The 18,718-nt window shown below is 56.0% G+C and overlaps 1 protein-coding gene across 1 annotated transcript in view; it reads left to right on the forward strand.

The window, feature by feature from the left end:
• Nucleotides 1-1,224: 1,224 nt before the first annotated feature.
• ALX4 (ALX homeobox 4) overlaps nucleotides 1,225-18,718 on the forward strand; it is a 45,595-nt gene continuing 28,101 nt past the window's right edge. Inside the window, exon 1 of the mRNA XM_038563512.1 lies at nucleotides 1,225-1,752. Coding sequence (XP_038419440.1) covers nucleotides 1,278-1,752 — 475 coding nt within the window. The 5' untranslated portion in view covers nucleotides 1,225-1,277. The remainder of the gene's footprint in view (nucleotides 1,753-18,718) is intronic.

Below are 18,718 nucleotides of genomic sequence, written 5' to 3' on the forward strand. Positions count from 1 at the left end.
TGAGTCTAGAGAGAGAAGAGGCTGCCTCACCCTTACCCCAAGCTGTGTGCAGGTGACAGCGCGACGACGAGGCGTGGCCAGCAGGTCTCCAAACTCCTTGCTCTCAACCCCGTCGGTGGAGAATCCCCTGGGCTGGGTGCAGACGTGAGGAAATCGTGGCTCTGTCCAAGGAGGGGAGGGAGGGGACCGAGCTCTACAGCTTCCGTAACCTGGCCCATCAAGGTTTTCTCCGGTATTTGAGTGCACACAGGCCCCTCGACACCCTGACCGACCGCCCTTATAGAGGAGGGAAATAGTTAATAAGACAGAAAAGTGGTGGCGCCCAGAACTCCCGCTTCTGAAGTATGCTAAGTTCCTAAAGGGACCGAGAATGGGGACAAGGATTTGGAAGCAGAAGAAGAGGCACCAGTGGGAAGGCCCAAAGCTGTGCCGACAAATTCGAAGGGAAGTGTCCAAAGGACCCACCGGCAAGGGGAGGCTAGCAACCCTTCTGACTTTGAAAGTGAAAACTTGTTAGGTGTTGTTTTTTATTTGTTTGTTTCTTCTCTCTTTTCTTTTCTAATTTCTTTTCATCTGTCGCTAAAGTCTTGCATGCCCTCCTCCCCTAAGGCGAAAGCTTGGACCCGCCAGTTCTCAGCCTGGTCTCAGGAATCCTGGTGGTGGGGGGGGGGGGTCGGGTGACCTCTCCCTGGGGCCTAGAATCTAGAATCGGAAAGGCCCTCCGGCGCCTCCGGGTTTAATCCCCAGCGAGCGAGTTAGTAGCATCTCCTTAAGAGAGAGGGAGGGAGGAGCAGAGGGCGTTAGGAGAGGAGGGAGAGGGGAGCGGGTGGAGGGGAAGAAGGAGAGAAGGAAGGAGAGAGTGGGGGGGGGGGCGGGTGAAAAATTCACTCTCCCTCTTTTCCCCCCTCCCACTTTAAAATCTTAAGAGGGTTTGGGAGATCTGGTCAACTTTCTGAAACATCTGAATCTTCTTACAGCCCTCGGTTCTTTCCCTGGGCCAGCTGCGGGGAGGGAGAAGGAAGAGAGAGGAGGAGGAGAGGAGAGAGGGAGAGAGGGAGAGAGAGGAGGAGGAGAGAGAGAGAGGAGAGAGAGAGAGAGAGAGAGAGAGAGAGAGAGAGAGAGAGAGAGAGAGAGAGAGAGAGACGTGGAGGGGAGGAGGAGGCAGCGGAGCAGGCCCGCGCGGCGCGCAAGGCCACCGCCTCCTCGCCTCTCCAAACTCCCGGCCGAGGCGCGCGGTGGCGTCCTCGCGCTCTCGCTCGCGCCCGCGCAGGCCAGGCATGAATGCTGAGACTTGTGTCTCTTACTGCGAGTCGCCGGCTGCTGCCATGGACGCCTACTACAGCCCGGTGTCGCAGAGCCGGGAGGGCTCATCGCCTTTTAGGGCATACCCCGGCGGCGATAAGTTCGGCACAACTTTCCTCTCGGCCGCCACCAAAGGGCAGGGCTTCGGAGACGCCAAGAGCCGGGCCCGCTACGGCGGCGCGGGGCAGCAGGACCTGGCGGCCCCCCTGGAGAGCGGCGCCGGGGCGCGGGGCTCCTTTAACAAGTTCCCGCCGCAGCCGCAGCCGCAGCCGCAGCCGCCGGCCCCGCAGCAGCCGCAGCCGCAGCAGCCGCAGCCGCAGCCGCAGCCGCCCGCGCAGCCACCGCATCTCTACTTGCAGCGCGGCGCTTGCAAGACTCCCCCGGACGGCAGCCTCAAACTCCAGGAGGGCAGCGGCGGACACAACGCGGCCTTGCAGGTCCCCTGCTACGGTGAGTGCACGTGCGGCGCGCTCAGGGCCGGGGAGCCCGGGCCCGGGGCTTCGGAGCGCCGCGAGCCCCCTCGGCTTGCGGGAGGCCGGACGCTGCGCGCCGGGGAGGCGCGGGGCCGCGCTGGGTGGCTCCGGGTCGGAAAATAGGAACCGACTGTTCCGAGGGGACCCTGGGGTCCGTCCCGCCGCCGTCATCTCCCTACGCCGGGGCCTCGGAGCGTACGGGCTGCTCAGCTCGACCCCGACCTCGCCGGCTCCCCAGCCCGCTGGCTTAGCGCTGCTCACGGGGCCGCCTCCGAAGCGGATGCTTCGTCCGGCTCGCGGCGTGCGGCGGCCTACAGGGGCGGCGCGGGGCTCCGGGGCTGCCGAGGCCTCGCTCCCCGAAGGCCCCGGGGCTCCCCCGGCCGTGCTGCAGGTGGGAGCGTCGCAGGTGCCCAGCCCGCTGGGAGCCCGGGGCGCAGTCGGCAGAGCGCGCCCCGGATGCCGCCCGGGCGCGGGGCCCTAGACGCCTGGAGCCGCCGAAGACCCGAGTTCTTCCCTTACGCACACCCCCTACAAGCCCCGCTCGCCGTGGAGAGCAGGCCCGCGGGCGCTCCCGGCGCGTTTCTCCTCGGCGAACCTGGCTGGCCTCGCAACAATGGTTAAGGACCGACCCGCAGCGAGGCAGGGAGCCGCAGAGCTGCAGGCAGCGCGATACTGGGGAAAGAGGGAAGCTTCTGGGTCCTGACTTGGGCCCACAGGGAGCCCGCGGCCTAAATGACCTCCAGGCCCCCTTGAGCTTGCAGGCGGGACGTAGGCCTGCGCCCCTGGAGCTTAGCAACCATGATGGAGGAAAGGGCAGCCTGAGGCCGGAGCAGCTCGGGAGCCTGGGCCTTCTTGCCCATTGAATCAGGATTGACAAGCCCCAAGCTGGCAGACAGAAACCCAGAAAGGAGTAAAATATCTTCTCTGGGCTAGGAGCCCTGCGTACACACTCTCCCTGAGGCCTTGGCATTCAGGCAGGGCCCTGGAGATGAGCTGGTCCTGACACAGCAGTGGCTTTGGCTGTTCTAGTCCAGGAAGGATGGAGAGACACCAAGACTGGGGACAGACATGGGACATGGGACATGGTGGAGGCCTTGGTGGCTGGAATAGGAAAACAGCCCATGGCAGACACTTGCTAATATTCACACTAGCTTTGCGGAGGCTCAGAACTAGTTCATTAGTGGCTGTTGACACAAATACTTACACAATCATACACTTGACTACTACACACACACACACAAGCACACACACAACCTCTTCCTCGTGAACCAACATAGTCACACACCAAATACACTCACTCATGTGGCCTCACACAAAGTCACACACTTCCAAAGCCACAGGACAGGCCTGAGAGCAGATTTAGAAAGATCCAGTGGCCTTTCCCCATTTCCTCCACCTTTCCTCCCCACCTTCCCGTTGGAATGAGATCAGGCACTCAGATCACAGACATTCTCGGCTCCACACAGGTGCTCCTTCCACACTGGCGCAGGAAGGGGTTGTCAGCTCCTGTCAGCAGGCACCTGCCTGCCCATGCTACAGACACAGGCTCCCTCCTCCCTGCTTTACCCAGGCCCCTCCTGGTCCCTGTCACTGGAGACTATTAGGTGGGAGCAATTCTCGGCCTGGAGGACTCATGGAGGTCTATTGTGCAAAGCCCAGGGCCTCATAGGCTTTCTCTCCTACTATGATGGATTTTCACGTTTGAAAGAAATTCCCCAGTGAGGCTTCTGAAGAGGAAGAGACATTACAGAAGAAGAGGTCTCTAGCTGCTTCCAAACCTCTTGTTTGGAAAATGTTTTCAGGTCTAGGAGGAAGAGGAAAGGGATGGCCCCCTCTGGGCACCCTCTCAGAGCCCTCCTGGGCTCCCACACACCAGCCTGGCCCTTCCTCCACTTGCATTGACCAGTTGAACCAGTGACTCCTCTAAAACTCCTTTCCTCATAGAGATAACTGGGTAGTCAGTGCCCCCCACCCCCCACACTGTGAGAGCCATCGGCTAGTCTCCTCCAGGTTTCCCCTAAAAGCCCCTGTGCTGTTGGGGACCTGCGGATGCTCTGAGGACAAGCTCTGGGCAAAGCCACAGGCTGCAGGACAAAAGGCAGCCCAGAATCAGCAACAGGACCCCCAACTCCCCTGCTGCCTGAGATGGAGGCACTGCTCAGGGCAAAGCCACAAACAACAAACAGCTCTGTTTATTCTTCTCCTAGCAGCCGAGCTTCCCTGGCCAGGAGGAGATTTCTGGCCCTTGCAGAAAGATTAGGCACATGAAGTCCAAGCTGAGAAACCAAGACACCCAGGGGTTGGGCTGCGCCCTTTACAGAGGCAGGGAGGAGGGCCTCTGGAGTTGGCTTTGTCCAAGGCCAGCAAGCAGGGAAACTGAGGCACACTTTGGTGGCAGATCTCCGCCACACTTGGAGAGTGTGGGGTCAAAAGGGGGTAAATGGAGTTCAACGAGAAAACCTTAGGGTGTTCCCAGGAGCTCAGGGAACGGGCGGGCGGAAGCAGACAAGGCCTCAGCAATAGGCTCGACTGAGGCTGCTGCGGTCTGACGGCAGGTAGCTTGGACCCTGCAACTTCCCTCGGGACTCTGTTGGTTCCCGGGGCTGGGAATCCCAGTTCTCGATCTGCCAAACTGCATCAGCGGGAGGCGAGGCTCCGGAGAGCTCCTCGGGGAGCCACTCTCCGCGTGTCCAAGCGCCCCTGGCCCAGCGAGGTGTAGGCCTGGGGGCAGCGCCAGGGCCACGCTGAGAGCGCGCGGGGCGGAGAAGCCGCCTCTCGTCCCCCAGGGCCCGGCCTCCTGCTTCTCGGAGCTCCCCGAAGTGGAGGTGAGAACCCCTCTAAGTCCGCTGGCGTCCCTACTGCTTCCTGGGCCTCCGTTGCCCCATCAGTACTAAAGTGCCGGGAGCCAGCCGAGCCCGCAGTCCGCGCCGGGTGCGGAGATCATTGCAAGTCTACGAATGCGACCCACGGGTGCGCGCGCGGCAATCTCGGCCTCGCTGGGCTCCGGCCGGTGCGCACTTCAGCCTTGAGAAGTCCTTGCTGGTCCCTGGCCCGTCCTTGGGCCCGTGGGCCCCCAGCAGACACGCCAGGTTGGAGACCCGACTTTTCTCAGCCTCACAAGGAGCCTCCTCGTCGCGGGGTGAGAAGTCCCGCGCCTCGCCCCCAGTCCCGGTCGCCGCTGCCGCAGCAGCCGCAGCCCCAGGCCCCAGCCCTGCGCCCCGGGAAGCTTCGGGGAGCAGCCCCGCGCCCTCCTCTTTCGCTTTCGTTTCGGTGCACGCAGGTTTTCGTTGCTAGCTAGCAGCTGGCTACCTTGCCATCCATCGCGCCCCCCGCCCCCAAGAAAGAAGCGCTCACAGCTCAAAGGTCTGGAGACCCGGGCCAGGCCGGAGACCCCTGGGGCGCCGCCGAGGGCCTCGTCCCGGTTTGCCGAATTAGACGCAGTGTGTGAACGCTAAGGGTATTTCTGTCCCCGCACCGGCAGGATCCACACACCACCAAATGTGTCAACGCCGCCGGGGTCGTAGTCAAAGCCAGTCCAAGAATCAGCGTGCGGTTTCGTAGGAGAGAAAGCCGAAAATAAGACAGCGAGGAAGGGACAGGGGAGAAGCAGGCAAGAACCCGGGGGCGAGAGAAAACTTCAGCCTGGGGAGCTGTGCGGTGGCCGACCCTGGTCAACTTTGGAGGAGGGAGCAGAGAAGGAAAATGCTTTTAATGTAGTCCTTTGTTGATTTCCATAGCAGTCAGCAACGCGAAAAGTCCGCCGCAAATGACCTTAACTACGAAAAACCAAAGGCCTGGATGAAAGGTTTAGTATTTTAAATCAATCGATTTGTAGTTTTCTTTATTATAATTCACGTTCAGCACAGTACACAGCTAAGTGGAAAGTTCGAAGAATTGTTCCGTATGTGTACACCCGTGTAACTACCACCGGGATCACGATACAGACACGTATGTGCGGACGAAAATTTTGGGGGAAATTTTTTTGGGGGAGTTGTTTTAAGAAATTTTCAGAAAAGACTTCAGAGAGCTGGAGACACCCACCCCCCACCCCCCGCCCGGGGCGGCGGGCGGGGGGTGGGGGGTGTTTCTTGAATAGGGTGACCCCATCTGCCGGGACATTTGCACTACCCGGACTGCAAAACGCAAAACGAGGTGGCCTCGCTGCAGCGGTCGGGCTGCCCCGGACTCGCCCAAGCCCTGGGCTGCGCAGGCTGCAAAACCGAGCCCAGGTAGGAAAACGCGTTAAAATACTGTGCATAACATTTCGCCAAAGTCCCTAAGGACTTTCGTTTTGGAGAGCAGCTGGGCACACTTTTCCGGGGACATACCTTTATCTGGGCCTCAGCCGCTTTCTTCCAGCCGCTCGCTTACGGGGCTTTGTTTTGATGGAAAATTGAAATACTTAATGGAAGTACGGTGGCCTTTGCAGCAGTGGAGGTGAGGGGAGGCTGGAGTCCGGAGCGAGAGCGCTCCATCTGGGTTCGGGCTCATCCGCAGCCCAGGGTGCCCAAAGCAGCAGGCAGGCAGGCGGCGGGGAAAACTGCCTGCCAGGAGCGCCCCCGAGGCCCCCAAGTGCAGGGGTCCGGGAAGGGGGATGCCAGGCTTGGTGGTACGAGGCATTTTGTTGCAAGGAAATGGGAGTAGGGGAGAGATTCTGTGACAGAGTACTTGGCTCCCCACACCCTAAGCCCGCTCCCACGCCCCCCTACCCCCCACCGAGGCCCAGGCACTGTTTTGGGTGGGGCGGTGGGAGCCGGGTTTTGGGTCTGGACGCAGCCTGCCAGGCGCCATCTGGCCACGTGCTCCTCCCGAAGCTACGGGTTCTCCGGCGTCGCTAAAGTGACAAGCCGGGCCATCAGATTAGGAAACCAAGACAGCTCCGTGCTGATACTGCTCAGTGAATTCAGGGTTTAAGACACCGGGTCCCCTTGCTCAGCGGCCCTGGGCACCACGCCCTTGGGACTGGTCTGGATTAGACCAGTGAGAAGAGGTCCCTCTTCCAAACTGTGCCCTTTTGCGGAAAGAGGAGGCACCTCTCTCCAGCCAGCAATCCCTCCCAGCCCCAGGCGGGTGCTTATCTGGGATCACAGTTATTCGTGGCCGCCAGGGACCTCCCCTCCTGAGCGGCAGCCCCCTAGAGCCATCTCTGGCTAACAAATGTGCAAATGGGCCACACCCCCACGTCCTTGCAAGATTCTCCTTCCTCATCCAGTCAGGGGTCCAGGGAGCCTGGATCGGCAAATGCTCTGTTGCCTGACAGCCGGTCTCCCTACAAAGGCTGACTCAGTGGTGCGATAGAAGCCTCCCCAGTGTCCAGCGAAGTGTCCTGGGGACCCCAGGCCCGCCCACCGCCCCCCATCATGCCTAGTGCATTCATTACTTTACCAAAGATCATTTTTCTATCCCCATCCAACCCCGCAGGCGCCACTGCCGGCACCGAGGAGGAGAGGGAGCGGTGGGAAGAGAGTTGAGGTTTGGCGGAGGGGAGGTTCAGAGGAGCAAAGCCTGGGGACTTGGGTGGCGATCCGCGGCAGCGAGCAGTTTCAGATTTTGGCTGGAGAGACAGATAGAAAGATCACCACGGAGCTCCACTGCACCCGAAGCGCCTTTTTGGAAAGGAAGGTTTTACTGGGAAATACTAGTGGGATGTGTGTGTGTGTGTGTGTGTGAGAGAGAGAGAGAGAGAGAGAGAGAGAGAGAGACTGAAGCGCTACCACCCGCCCAAATACCTGTCTTACCGGACCACCTCACTGCCAGGGCTCCAGTACGCACCTAGGCTCTGAGCTGCTGGATTCCGGCGCTGCTGCATGTTCCAGAAAGAGGGAGAGTTGCGCGGGCTTCTTTGGATTCTGGAAGCAGATTGCCTTAGAGCGGATTCTCCCTCCAAACTGGGGGCTGCGGAGCGTGGGCGGCAGCCCCAAGGCCCTTGCAGATGGACTGCTGGCGACTCAGGCTGGGGCAAAGCAGCTGGTTCTCTGCGTGCTCCGAGGGCCCTGGCGGAGAAGATTGAGAGTCTGTGGAAGGCTTGGGGTTTGGGCGAGGATGCTGAGATCCAGTGTGGCACCCGTGCACAGGGCAGGGCGCACAATCGGGTGTAGACCGCCTATGGTCTCCACTGCTGTGCTCTCTACTCCCTGCGTGGCCTTGGGAAAGCCCCTTCCCCAGGCCCTCCCAGGTCCAAATTTGTGAAACGCAGGAGTTTGGGCAATTTCCAAAGGCCCTCTAGGGGTTTCTGGGACAGTACCAGTCCGGGGTGGCCTTCACCCCATTTCCCTACCCTCCCCTCCCCTTTACATACTTTCTCACAGGGAGAGATTGGATAGAATGGACAGAAAAGGCTTCCCTGGAAGCAGAAACGGGTCTTGAGGGTTCCCGGAGGTGAGCTAAAGGGCGCAGGGGCAAAGTGAGCTGCAGTCCAGGATAAGTGGGCAGGTGGCCCTGAAGGGCCCTGGTTCAATGCAGGTTCTAGACTCCAGGCTTGGGCTAAAAATATGGAGAGGAGCCAACTGGGGAGCGGCTTGGCCCCACAATGGCCAGGCTGCAGCGGAGGCCCTGGGCTCCCCAGCCCCTCCTCCAGCCTGCTCACGTCCCCTATCTCCACTCATCTTCCCTGTCTCCACACTTACTGAGCACCTACTACGTGCCAGACTTTCTCCTGGAACAGAGTGCCTGCCTGTTGTCCTATAGCTTAGGTCCTATCTTTGGGCGTAATCAATGTTTACTGGCTGGAGGGATGATGGGGAACTGGTGTCTCATTCAGAGTGTGCTGGAGCACAGCTATGGGTTTTATGAGACTGTGCCCAGCGTGACCTCAGCTGGCATGTGTCCCGCCCATAGTCGCTGGGTCTGGGTCCTGCCATCCACATGTGCTTCAAGGTATGGCCATGTGGACTAACTTATGTGCCCTCCTGTGTGAAAGACGTGCCTGTGCCTGCTGTACCCTGTGCGGGGGAGCTGCATTCATGTTAGGGGAAGCACCTGTGCCAGTTAGGGGCACCCCTCTAGGCCTCCTGTGGCAGGCATAGAGTCAGCTGCCAGAGTCACTTGTGGGAACACAGCGACTGAGCGCCTGTGCTTCAAGGCCTGTGGCCTGCCCAGCCACCGATCGCACCCACACTCCCCCCCCCAAGGCTGACTCACTGAGTGGCAGGAGAGTCCCCTTGTGGCCGGTAGATGCAGAGCCCTGGAGTCTTCCTGGGTCCCTGGCAGGGTCCACGAAGCCCACCCACACCACCAAGAGGCCTTCCTCCAACCCCTCGCTCTCAAATATACCTTCTGTGTAGCTCACTGTGGAAGAGAAACCACCGTGGATGCCATCTTCATGCACATTGCAGGTCCTATTTAGCAGATGAGCAAACTGAGACCCAGAGAGAAGTGGAGCCCTGTAGGCAGGTTAGTGGGAAGGCAGAAAGCACAACTGGGTTTCCTTCCTTCTGCTGCTGGGGTTGGATGAGGAAGGGGTTGAGGGAATATCTGCAGGGCTCACCCACCCTCTCCCTTTGCCGTAACCCCTTCAGTAAGTCACACACTCACTGTGTGAGTCACACACTCACCCCTCAAATAGGGCAGGTGCTTGCAGCCCCACTCCCCTGAGAGAAAAAGGCAGACTCCACCGTGAGAGCCTGGGGAATCAGGGCAACAGTAGAGTACTGTGGAGGTCCCGTGGGATTACAGGGACTCATCCCACCTGTGACTTGGCTGGGACTCCGGATCAATGCAAGGCTCTGTAGGACAAGTTTTCTTCCCCGAATGGTGGAAACCATGCGTGTGCATGCCTGAAGGAGTTTGGTGAGGCCACATGACCAATGTCCCTCTCTCTCGAAGGGCCACCTGCCCGGCCCGGGGCATTGGTCATGTCCAGGAGCCTTGGTTCCCCCCCGACCATATGCAGCGGATCGCATTGTTGGGGAGGGTGTCCCACCCAGTGTTGGAAGAGACGCCAGATGTCTGCTGGCTCAAATGTCCTGTTTCAAAGACAGGGGGACTGAGATGCTGATTCTACTTATTCATTGCTCTTCAAACTTTGCCGTCACTGCACCAGGCCTTGTGGGGGATTCTGAGAAGCACAGGACGTGGCCCCTGCCTGCAGGTCTAGAGTGGGAGGAACTGGGGCAAGTCCAGTTCACTGGAGCTGGTACTGGGATGGGGAAGCCCCAACTCAGGCAGTGGGGCATGCATGGCAGGAGGGGCTGTACACATGAGAAGTCCCACCACCCCACTCCCAAGTGAGCCTAACCTTGCCCAGTTAAGGGAAGGCTCAGAGATGTTGGGGGAAGTCAGAAGTTGTCATGGACTCTCTGGATCTTCTCTGGTAGCTGAACAGCTCCAGGCTGCCTCGTCCTCCTTTTCTCCCTCCAAGCCTTCTCTGGAGAGCAAGAGATCTGAGTTCAAGTCTTGGCTTTGCCCAGAAATGTGCCTTTGGAACTGTCCCCTATCTCCATGGTTCCACTCAATCTTCTCATTTATAAATTGAGGCCTTTGGGCCTGTCTTTCCTGGGAGGGAGGAGAATGTGGGGATGTGAGGGTGCAGAGAGGTAGTGTCCCTGCAGGTACATCCTGCATGGTCAAGTTCTCTGCTGGGAAGGGTTGAGAGCCCCACCCCCTCACACTATCCACCCTGGAGGGCACTAGGGTATGGCAAATGATGGCAGGGAAGTGGGGGGTTCTAATCAGGTTTCAGAATGGGGATGGAAATTCTGGGGCCTCCCAGGTGTATGGACCCCTCAGTGTCCATGGATCTCCCTGGTCTGCTCTGTGGCCCCACCATCCAGCCTCATGGGTGGACAACTGAGCTGGAACAACTTCACGCCCCCACTGTCGAGTAGGAGCAGGGAAGACAGGCGCACAGCTTCCCTACATAGGTCCCCATTCGGGGCCTCAGTCTCCCATCTGTAAAACCCCCACATGACACTAGACGATTTCTGAGGCCCTGGCCTTCTGTGCTAGTCCGGGCCTGGGATTGAGGCACCGGGAGAGAGGTGAATGGTTCCTCCAGGATCCTCAGATGGCCTCGGGACCCCACCACTCTGGCCGATTCATTGTACTGAGAGAGGCCCCTCTGGAAGCAGAAGGGTAGTCCGACCCGCCAAAGGGCAAGTCTGGGGCGCCTGGCCTGGCTCCCTGCCTCAGTTTTCTCATCTGCAGGACAGGGACAAGAATGAGGTGAGTCTGGTGGATTGTGAGGCAAAAAGAGGGGCCTGAGTGGTCAGGACAGAACCTCTGTGCTGCTGATACGGTGTGACAACCCACGAGTCCTGAGTGCTCCTGTCCATGCAACAGGCCATGTACCAAATCTTGTGTGTGATTTCGTTGAACCCCAGTTCGATTGCTGCCCCCATCAGATAGATCCTCCTGCCATCCTTACTTCACGGGTGCAAACAGACTCGGAGGGATCGAGGACCTTGCCCTACGTGAGACTACTAGGAAGGGAGAAAGAAAGTTCTGATGGCCAGAGGCCCCGAGAGCCTGAAAAGCATCCTTTTGTAGGATGATCCTGATTAGAGTTGAGGCTACTTTAACCCTATGAGATTGGAAGACTGGGTTTTACAGATGTGGCCTCCAAAGAGCTCTTCCCTTCTCCACATAGGAGGATGCAGCGGGTGGGGAGGTCAAGGGTGGGCTTGGTGCTCAGCAGGTCAGAGTTCCAGACCTGACTCTGACCATGGGCACAGCTTCTTCACCTGTTCATGTGTCCTGCTAAGCTTCGGTGAGAACAGGGGCGGCTGGGGGTTGGGGGGTGGGTAGGGCAGCAGGACACAGGTACACAGGTGCTCCAAACCAGCATTAGGGATTTCTCATTGAGTTTCCAGAGGCCCCAGGAACGTACCAGAAACTCTGGTCAGGGCAGGGTGGCGCTGAAGACCTTGCAAGGAACCAACAGTGAGCCAGTCTTTCTAATTCTCTCTTCATTCCTCCTGCCTTTGAATCCAGACCTGGGTTGAAAATCCAACTTCCAGTTCTCTGGCACCCTGGTGGAAAATAGCCTTTTCCCCACAGGGATCCCTGCAGAGCGCGGGGTGTGGGAGCAGAGAGGCCTTGGGTAGCCCTATTTTGTAGGAGCCTGGAGTTCTCTCAGACCCCGCAGTTGGAGGGACACCCCTTTGCCCCACTGTTTCCCCTTGGCTGTCACCTCAGGGGTCACAAGCCAGGGTCCAGGTCTAGAGAGATGAGTACCCTCCCTCCCCACCTGACTCTTGTCCCCAGGTCTCCCCATTCTCTGCAGTGAGTGCTAGGGCCCTCCTACCTGCGGCCCCACTCCCACCTGCCCCCCATTCTGGGCCCCTTGTCCTCCTGGCCTACACCCCTGCGGTCCTGAGACCCATCCCCCAAACACACACACACACACACACACACACACACACACACACACATAAGGGATACAGTGCTCTATTCTGGCCAGGACGCCCTCTTGAGCTCACAGCCCAGACAAGAAAAAGCATTTAGACCTGAGCCTGGGGTGTGGTGTAGTCAGCACTGGGGGGACAGCCATGATCACAGTGCACCAGGCTCTGTGGGGGCGGGGGGGGGGGGCGGATGGTGTGGACAGAGAGGCCTAGGGCTCCCTCCTCCCCCTTTGTAGAGAGAACTGGGCATAAACACACCGCTGTGGGAAGTGTGCTGGCCGCCCCAGGCCTCTCCTGTCCACAAATGCCCACAGGCCTGAGCCTGCTTCAGGGAGGTGTGGGGCATCTGGCAGTGAGTGAGCTGACCCCTGACCTCAGGGACCCGGAGGAGCAGGAGCCAGAGTCCCCGGGGAAAGTGTGGAGGGACTGGGACTCTGTGGGTCTGGACATTTGAAGTGGCCTTGGGGAGGTCGAAGAGGCTCTCACGCTGAAGGAGCTGGAACTGGCAGCCTCGGCTCAGCAGGCGCAGGGCTTTAGCTGGGAGAGGACCCGAGGTGTTTGGGAAGGAGCGAGCCTGGCCCGTGGAGGCCTCTGGGCATCGCAGGGAGAGGCCCAGAGCCCAGGCTGAGTGTTCTCTGTGCTACTCACATGGCCGTTATAAAAATGCCAAATCTCCCTAATTAAGGGATAGTTTTTTATTGTGGCAGAATAGCACATAAAATTTACCATTGTAACCATTTTAAGCGAACCATTCCGTGATGAGTAGGTGCCTCATGGAAGCGGAATCACACAGTAGCTGTCCTTTTGTGTCTGGCCAGCTGTAGATCTTCGCTGAGGAAATGAGGATTCGGGTCTGTTGCCCATTTTTGGGGTTGAGTTGTTTGTTTATATGTTGTTGAACTGTAGGAGTTCTTTACAGGTTCTGGAGAATAATCCCTCATCAGATACATGATTCGCAAATATTCTCTCTCATTCTGGGGGTTGTCTCTCACTCTCTGGATAGTGTCCTTCGGATGCACAGAAGATTTTAATTGGATGAAATCCAGTCTATCAATTTTTGTCTTTTGTTGCTTGTGCTTTTGATGTCACATCCAAGAAATCATCGCTAACTCACGTGTCGTGAAGAATTTCCCTGGCGTTTTCTTCTAGGAGCTTTATCGTTTCCGCTCTTACGTTGAGGTCCATTCTGAGTAAGGATCCAACTCTTTATTCTTTCGCAGTTAGATATCCAGTTTCCCCAGCACCATTTGTTGAAAAGACTGTCCTTTCTCTGTGAATGGTCTTGTTGTCCCCTTTGTCATAAATCCTTTAGCCATATATCTGAGGGTTTGTTGCTAGGCTTTCCATTCTGTTCCATTGGTTTGTCTGTCTGTCCCTGGCATGGCCTTCTGAGGTGAAGTCCGGAATCCCAGAATATGGGGAACCTTAAAAGTCATCCTGTTCACCCCCTTTCCTTCAAGCTAATGACTAACCAGCCAAAGAGATCCAGCTCAGGGACACATTTGTTTTCCAGGAACCAGAGTGGGTAAGAAGGGGTGGAGGGCAGAGCCATTGGCAAGAGTGCCAGAATTATGACTTTGGCCTCTGGCTAGGCCCCTGGAAGTTTAGAAGTACCAAGTATGTCAGCTGACCCTCCTGTGAGGACGTGGCCTGAGAAAACTCTCGTGTGCTCTTAGGGTCTACACTCCATTTGGACTCCTGAGAGCCCCAATCTGGTACCTCTTCATTCAGTAAGAGGATCCCAGTGCCCCCTTCTGGTGGAGCAGGGATGAACTCCCAGAGGGAAGCCAAGCCCCCATCCACCCCAAACCAGCTCCATGCTGTTGGCCCTGTATCTTTAATTATTTTCTGTTTGATTCCCATGAGAGGGATTTGCTAAGGGGGCTCCCTTGTGAGGCCGGGGCCTCTTACCTTGCAGTGCCCCAGCCCTGGTGACTAGACATAGACCTGCTCAAGCCTGGTGTCCCAACTGGGTGCCCCAAGACGGAGAACAGGCACACTCCCTGGTATTCTTGGAATCATGTAGCAACTGTGTGCGGCCCACGACTAGGTTCACAGGCAGCCCGAAGCTTTAGATGCCGTTGGTTTGGGGAAGCTGGTGTGTCAGGACCTGGGAACAGATGTCAGCCTGTACAGCTGAGGGGCCTTGGGCAAATAAGTTGACCTCTCTGCCTCAACTTCTTTATATGTAAAGTGAGGCTAAGTCTACTACCTACCTTTTAGGAGTACCATGAAAATTAAATAAGATAATATAGGTAAAGAGCTTAGAACAGTCCTTAGAACAGAGTAAGTGCTCAATAAATATGAGCTGTTATTATTGCAAGGATTTTGCTGGAACCCTGACTATGCAAGGCTGATCAGAAACCTTGATAGGTAGTTACAGTTGACTTGGATAAATCAGATTGGAAATTGAACAAATGATTACTGAATCTACACTGGGTGGTTGACAAAATCCTTTAAAATATGGATGAGTGATACAAGGAGTAGAGGCTGGCCGACAGCCTTAGCATGGGGACAGGACAGGGAAGGGTCAAGGAGGGAGAAGGAGGGCACCCCCACACCTCTCAGAACCTACAGCTTGCATCTCCCCAGGTTGCTGTACCTTGTACTCAGGCATCAGGAGCTGGAACATAACTTTCTTTCTTCCGCTTCTGAAAGTCTGTTCTCTGTGTTCGTCTGACAGCATCAGACCAGGAGGTCCCCAAGGGTGGGATTCGAGTGCATTCATTTCTGCGTGGGCTCGGGGCTGAACACAGAGAATGTCAGGCTCAGGGCCTGTCAGGGAGGTTCTGCACCTGCTCTGGGCCCCAGCTCACCCATCTGTGAGTAGGGGAGTGGTGGTGAGCATCACCCATGGGCCAAGCCTGTACTGGGCTCTAGCACTCAAACCCCTCAGGAGGTATTAGTACTCCTAATTTACAGATGAAGAGGTGGAGAACCAGCGAGGGCCAGGTGCACAAGCAGCTCTGCTTGAATTGAACCCAGATGTCCTGAAGCCATAGGGACTTTTTCCTCCTCCACTCCTTTGCCCATAAGGTTAATGCTTATGGCCTTGGCGACCTCATGCCCAGGAGCCCATCGGGCACGATCAGTCATGGGGGAGAGCTCAGTAAGTTGTGGAGTGGGGTGTGCCAGGGGCAGGTTTTCAGTATGCAGCACAGTCTTCCCCTCACCCACTACAATGATGACCACTGTAGCAGGTGCACAGACCCCATCTCCCTCCTGCTTCCAGAGTCATCCTCAGAACCAGGCCAGCCCAGCTCAAGGCCCCATCTGTGGTAGCAGCTCCATGGGTGAGGAAGGAGCCAAGCAAACTCCACCCCCAAACTCATGATAACTGACCACATGTGGACCAGCCTCCTTGTTGGTTCAGCATCAGTGCCTGGACCAGGGTTGAAGGGAACTGCTGACCTGGAAAAAAGTTTCCTGAGCTGGGGCAGGTGGGTGGACAGTGAGGGCCAGGCTTCCTCCCTGAAGACAGGCAGCTGACTCTGGCTTTACCTAATGAGCCCCATGGGACTCAGCCCCTCGGAAAAGATCTACAGAAGTCAGCTTTATGCTACACAAAGTACATTCTCACTGTTTTATGGGATGTTTCATCTCCCAAGAAGTGGTAACAGGTAGAAAAGAGAGGAGCTCGTCACATATCCTCTGCAGATTAAGGTTTTCTTGGTAGAAGATGCATGCTATGCATTTTATTTTATTTTTTATTATTTTTAAAAAGATTTTATGTATTTATTGGAGAGAGAGAGAAAGCATGTGAGCACACAAGCAGGGAAGGGCCAGAGAGACAAGCAGACCCCCCGTTGAGCCCAAGGCAGGACTCCATCCCAGGACCCCGAGATCATGACCTGAGCCAAAGGTGGCCCCTTAACCACTGAGCCACCCAGGTGCCCCCACGCCATCCATTTTATTTTATTTTATTTTTAATATTTTATTTATTCATGAGAGACAGAGAGAGAGAGAGGCAGAGACACGGGCAGAGGGAGAAGCAGGCTCCACACAGGGAGCCCGATGTGGGACTCGATCCCGGGACTCCAGGATCACGCCCTGGACCGAAGGCAGGCACCAAATCACTGAGCCACTCAGGGATCCCTCACACCATCCATTTTAAAGCAGAGACATCTTTGAAAACTTTTTTTCAGTCCCGATGAGCAGAGGTCAATGAAAGGACCATTCTTCAACCAACACATAAATATTGGAATATTGAGGATTATTGATACTTACCTACTTCCAAATTCCAGCCATTTAGATGGAAACGCTTATCAACAGCTTAGACACCAGTATGTTCTAGAAATTTTGAAATCTTAACCATCTGATAGTTATAAAGGTGGAACTTTTTTTTTTAAGATTTTATTTATTTATTCATGAGAGACATAGAGAGAGAGAGAGAGAGGCAGAGACACATGCAGAAGGAGAAGCAGGCTCCATGCAGGGAGCCTGACATGGGACTCGATCCCAGGTCTCCAGGATCAGGCCCTGAGCCGAAAGCAGCCCTAAACCGCTGAGCCACCCAGGCTGCCCAAAGGTGGAACTTTTTGAAGCTGAAATAGAATAATCTTATCCATCTTTATCAACCTCAGAACACTAACTGGCAGGCTTACAATGAATTCAGCCATTAGTTTTCCTTTCTTGCCCAAGGGGAGAAAAATCTTCTTGCTTTTTCAGTTTATAAATGATTCTTTAGGTTTGAATAAACACACTTGGAGAAAGAAAACCCTTGATTTTGGTGGAAGAAGCAGTCTCTGCAGGCCCACATGGTCCTTCCGCTGAGACGTTCATTTGTTTAACAAGATTAATTCAGTGCAACAGGTATTCGCTGGGGGCAGCATGGGTGACGGAGCACAGCCAGATGCCTTCCCTGCCTCTGGTGAGGGTCCCATCCAATGACAGAGGCTGCCCTTCTTCTCTTGCGATGCTTTGTGATGAGCGATTTGATTGGTAGGGGCCCTTAGGGAAGCTCAAAGAAGAGTATGGCAGGGAATTCATGGGGAGGTGGTGATACCAGCCTGGGAAGGTGACTTGGGGCTCACCCAGCTCAAGGGGCCCGACCCCGCCCTGAATCAGCGAGCTCAGTTCTCTGTGACAGCAGCTAGTGGTACATTTCTGGAATGGCCCCTCTTGCCACTGCCCACCCCGGATGCCTTTCGGATGATACAGCGGGTGGAAGGCACTGGATGTTCCCACTGACAAATTCTTGAGCAGTTAAACATTGGGGTGCCCGCCTAGGCAAGTTGTCCAGATGTCACCAAGAGCGTACAGGGGGAGTGAGGATTTTATAAGTAGTTTACAACTGACCCGAACTTTGTCATCAAAGCAGTGGTTAAAATTACAATTCTCCTTTCTCCGTTGTGCCTTCACGTTGCAATGTACCTTAGGCTAAAACGTATTTATGGAAGGTCTTTCTTTAAAAAACAAACTATAGGGGGATCCCTGGGTGGCGCAGCGGTTTAGCGCCTGCCTTTGGCCCAGGGCGCGATCCTGGAGACCCGGGATCGAATGCCACGTCGGGCTCCCGGTGCATGGAGCCTGCTTCTCCCTCTGCCTGTGTCTCTGCCTCTCTCTCTCTCTCTCTCTTTGTGTGTGACTATCGTAGATAAATAAAAAATTTAAAAAAAACTATAGTTTTAAGTAAGTATTGAACAAAATAAATCTAACATCTCGTTTTTACTGTGGTTTCAAGCATCTCAGCCCATGGACAGTCTTTGTTATAGATGTGGGAAGTGGGCCCTCATCACAAGGGGACGTGTGCAGGTGGGGTGACTTGGCATGGCTCCTGCAGCTGCCCTGGCCTGACTTGGCCCCAAATAACCACTGTATTAATTTCTCCTGGAGGACTCCCTCTGGTAGAGAGCATGCTGTGTCTCCGGCAGGGATATGCATTCTTGCACTCTGCTTCATTCAAAACTCACAAACGTTCTGGGGTGTGGACAGTATTAGCCTCACTTTACAGGTGAGGAGACCCAGGCACACAGAGGCCAAGTCACACCCTTCAGCAGCAGAGCCACAGCTGGCTTGGGAGCCTTCCCCATAACCTACTAAATTTAGAACTCCCTCCACTTCTTGGGTAGGGAAAACCGACATTTCCTCATCTTTTGTTAAGTGCTAGCAAAGCGTGGCTTCAGGCCATCAAATTGTTGCCTCAAAGCCCCTGCTTTATAGAGATCTGGATTGGCCCCTAAAAATATCCCCCTCCCCTGAGGGCTGCCTAGGTGCCCCAGCTCTGTCCAGCACCCTACACTGTAATCAGTGCCTCCCTCACGACCGTGGGCCTTTTGAAGGAAGGAGTTCTTAATCAGGCTTTGTATTTCCACCACCGGGAACTTTGCGCAGAGCTGGTCCTCCAGAAATGTTGCTGAGTGAATGAATGAATGAATGAATGAATGAACGAACGAACGAACAAATGAATGAGTGCGTGAGTGAGTGAAGTAAATGAATGGCAAAATCAGAAATCAAGTCTGTCTGACTCCAAAGATTTCTCATTCATTTCATTTCGCCTGGGGCAGGATTTAAGCTTCTCCATTTGGCCTGCCTTGGGTCTGAAAAGTGCTATTTCAGTGTCTCCGTGGGGGTGGCTGGGGATGCAGACTTTCTCCCTAT

The sequence above is a fragment of the Canis lupus genome, chromosome 18, assembly GCF_011100685.1.
Source record: "Canis lupus familiaris isolate Mischka breed German Shepherd chromosome 18, alternate assembly UU_Cfam_GSD_1.0, whole genome shotgun sequence".
Classification (NCBI taxonomy): Eukaryota; Metazoa; Chordata; class Mammalia; order Carnivora; family Canidae; genus Canis; species Canis lupus.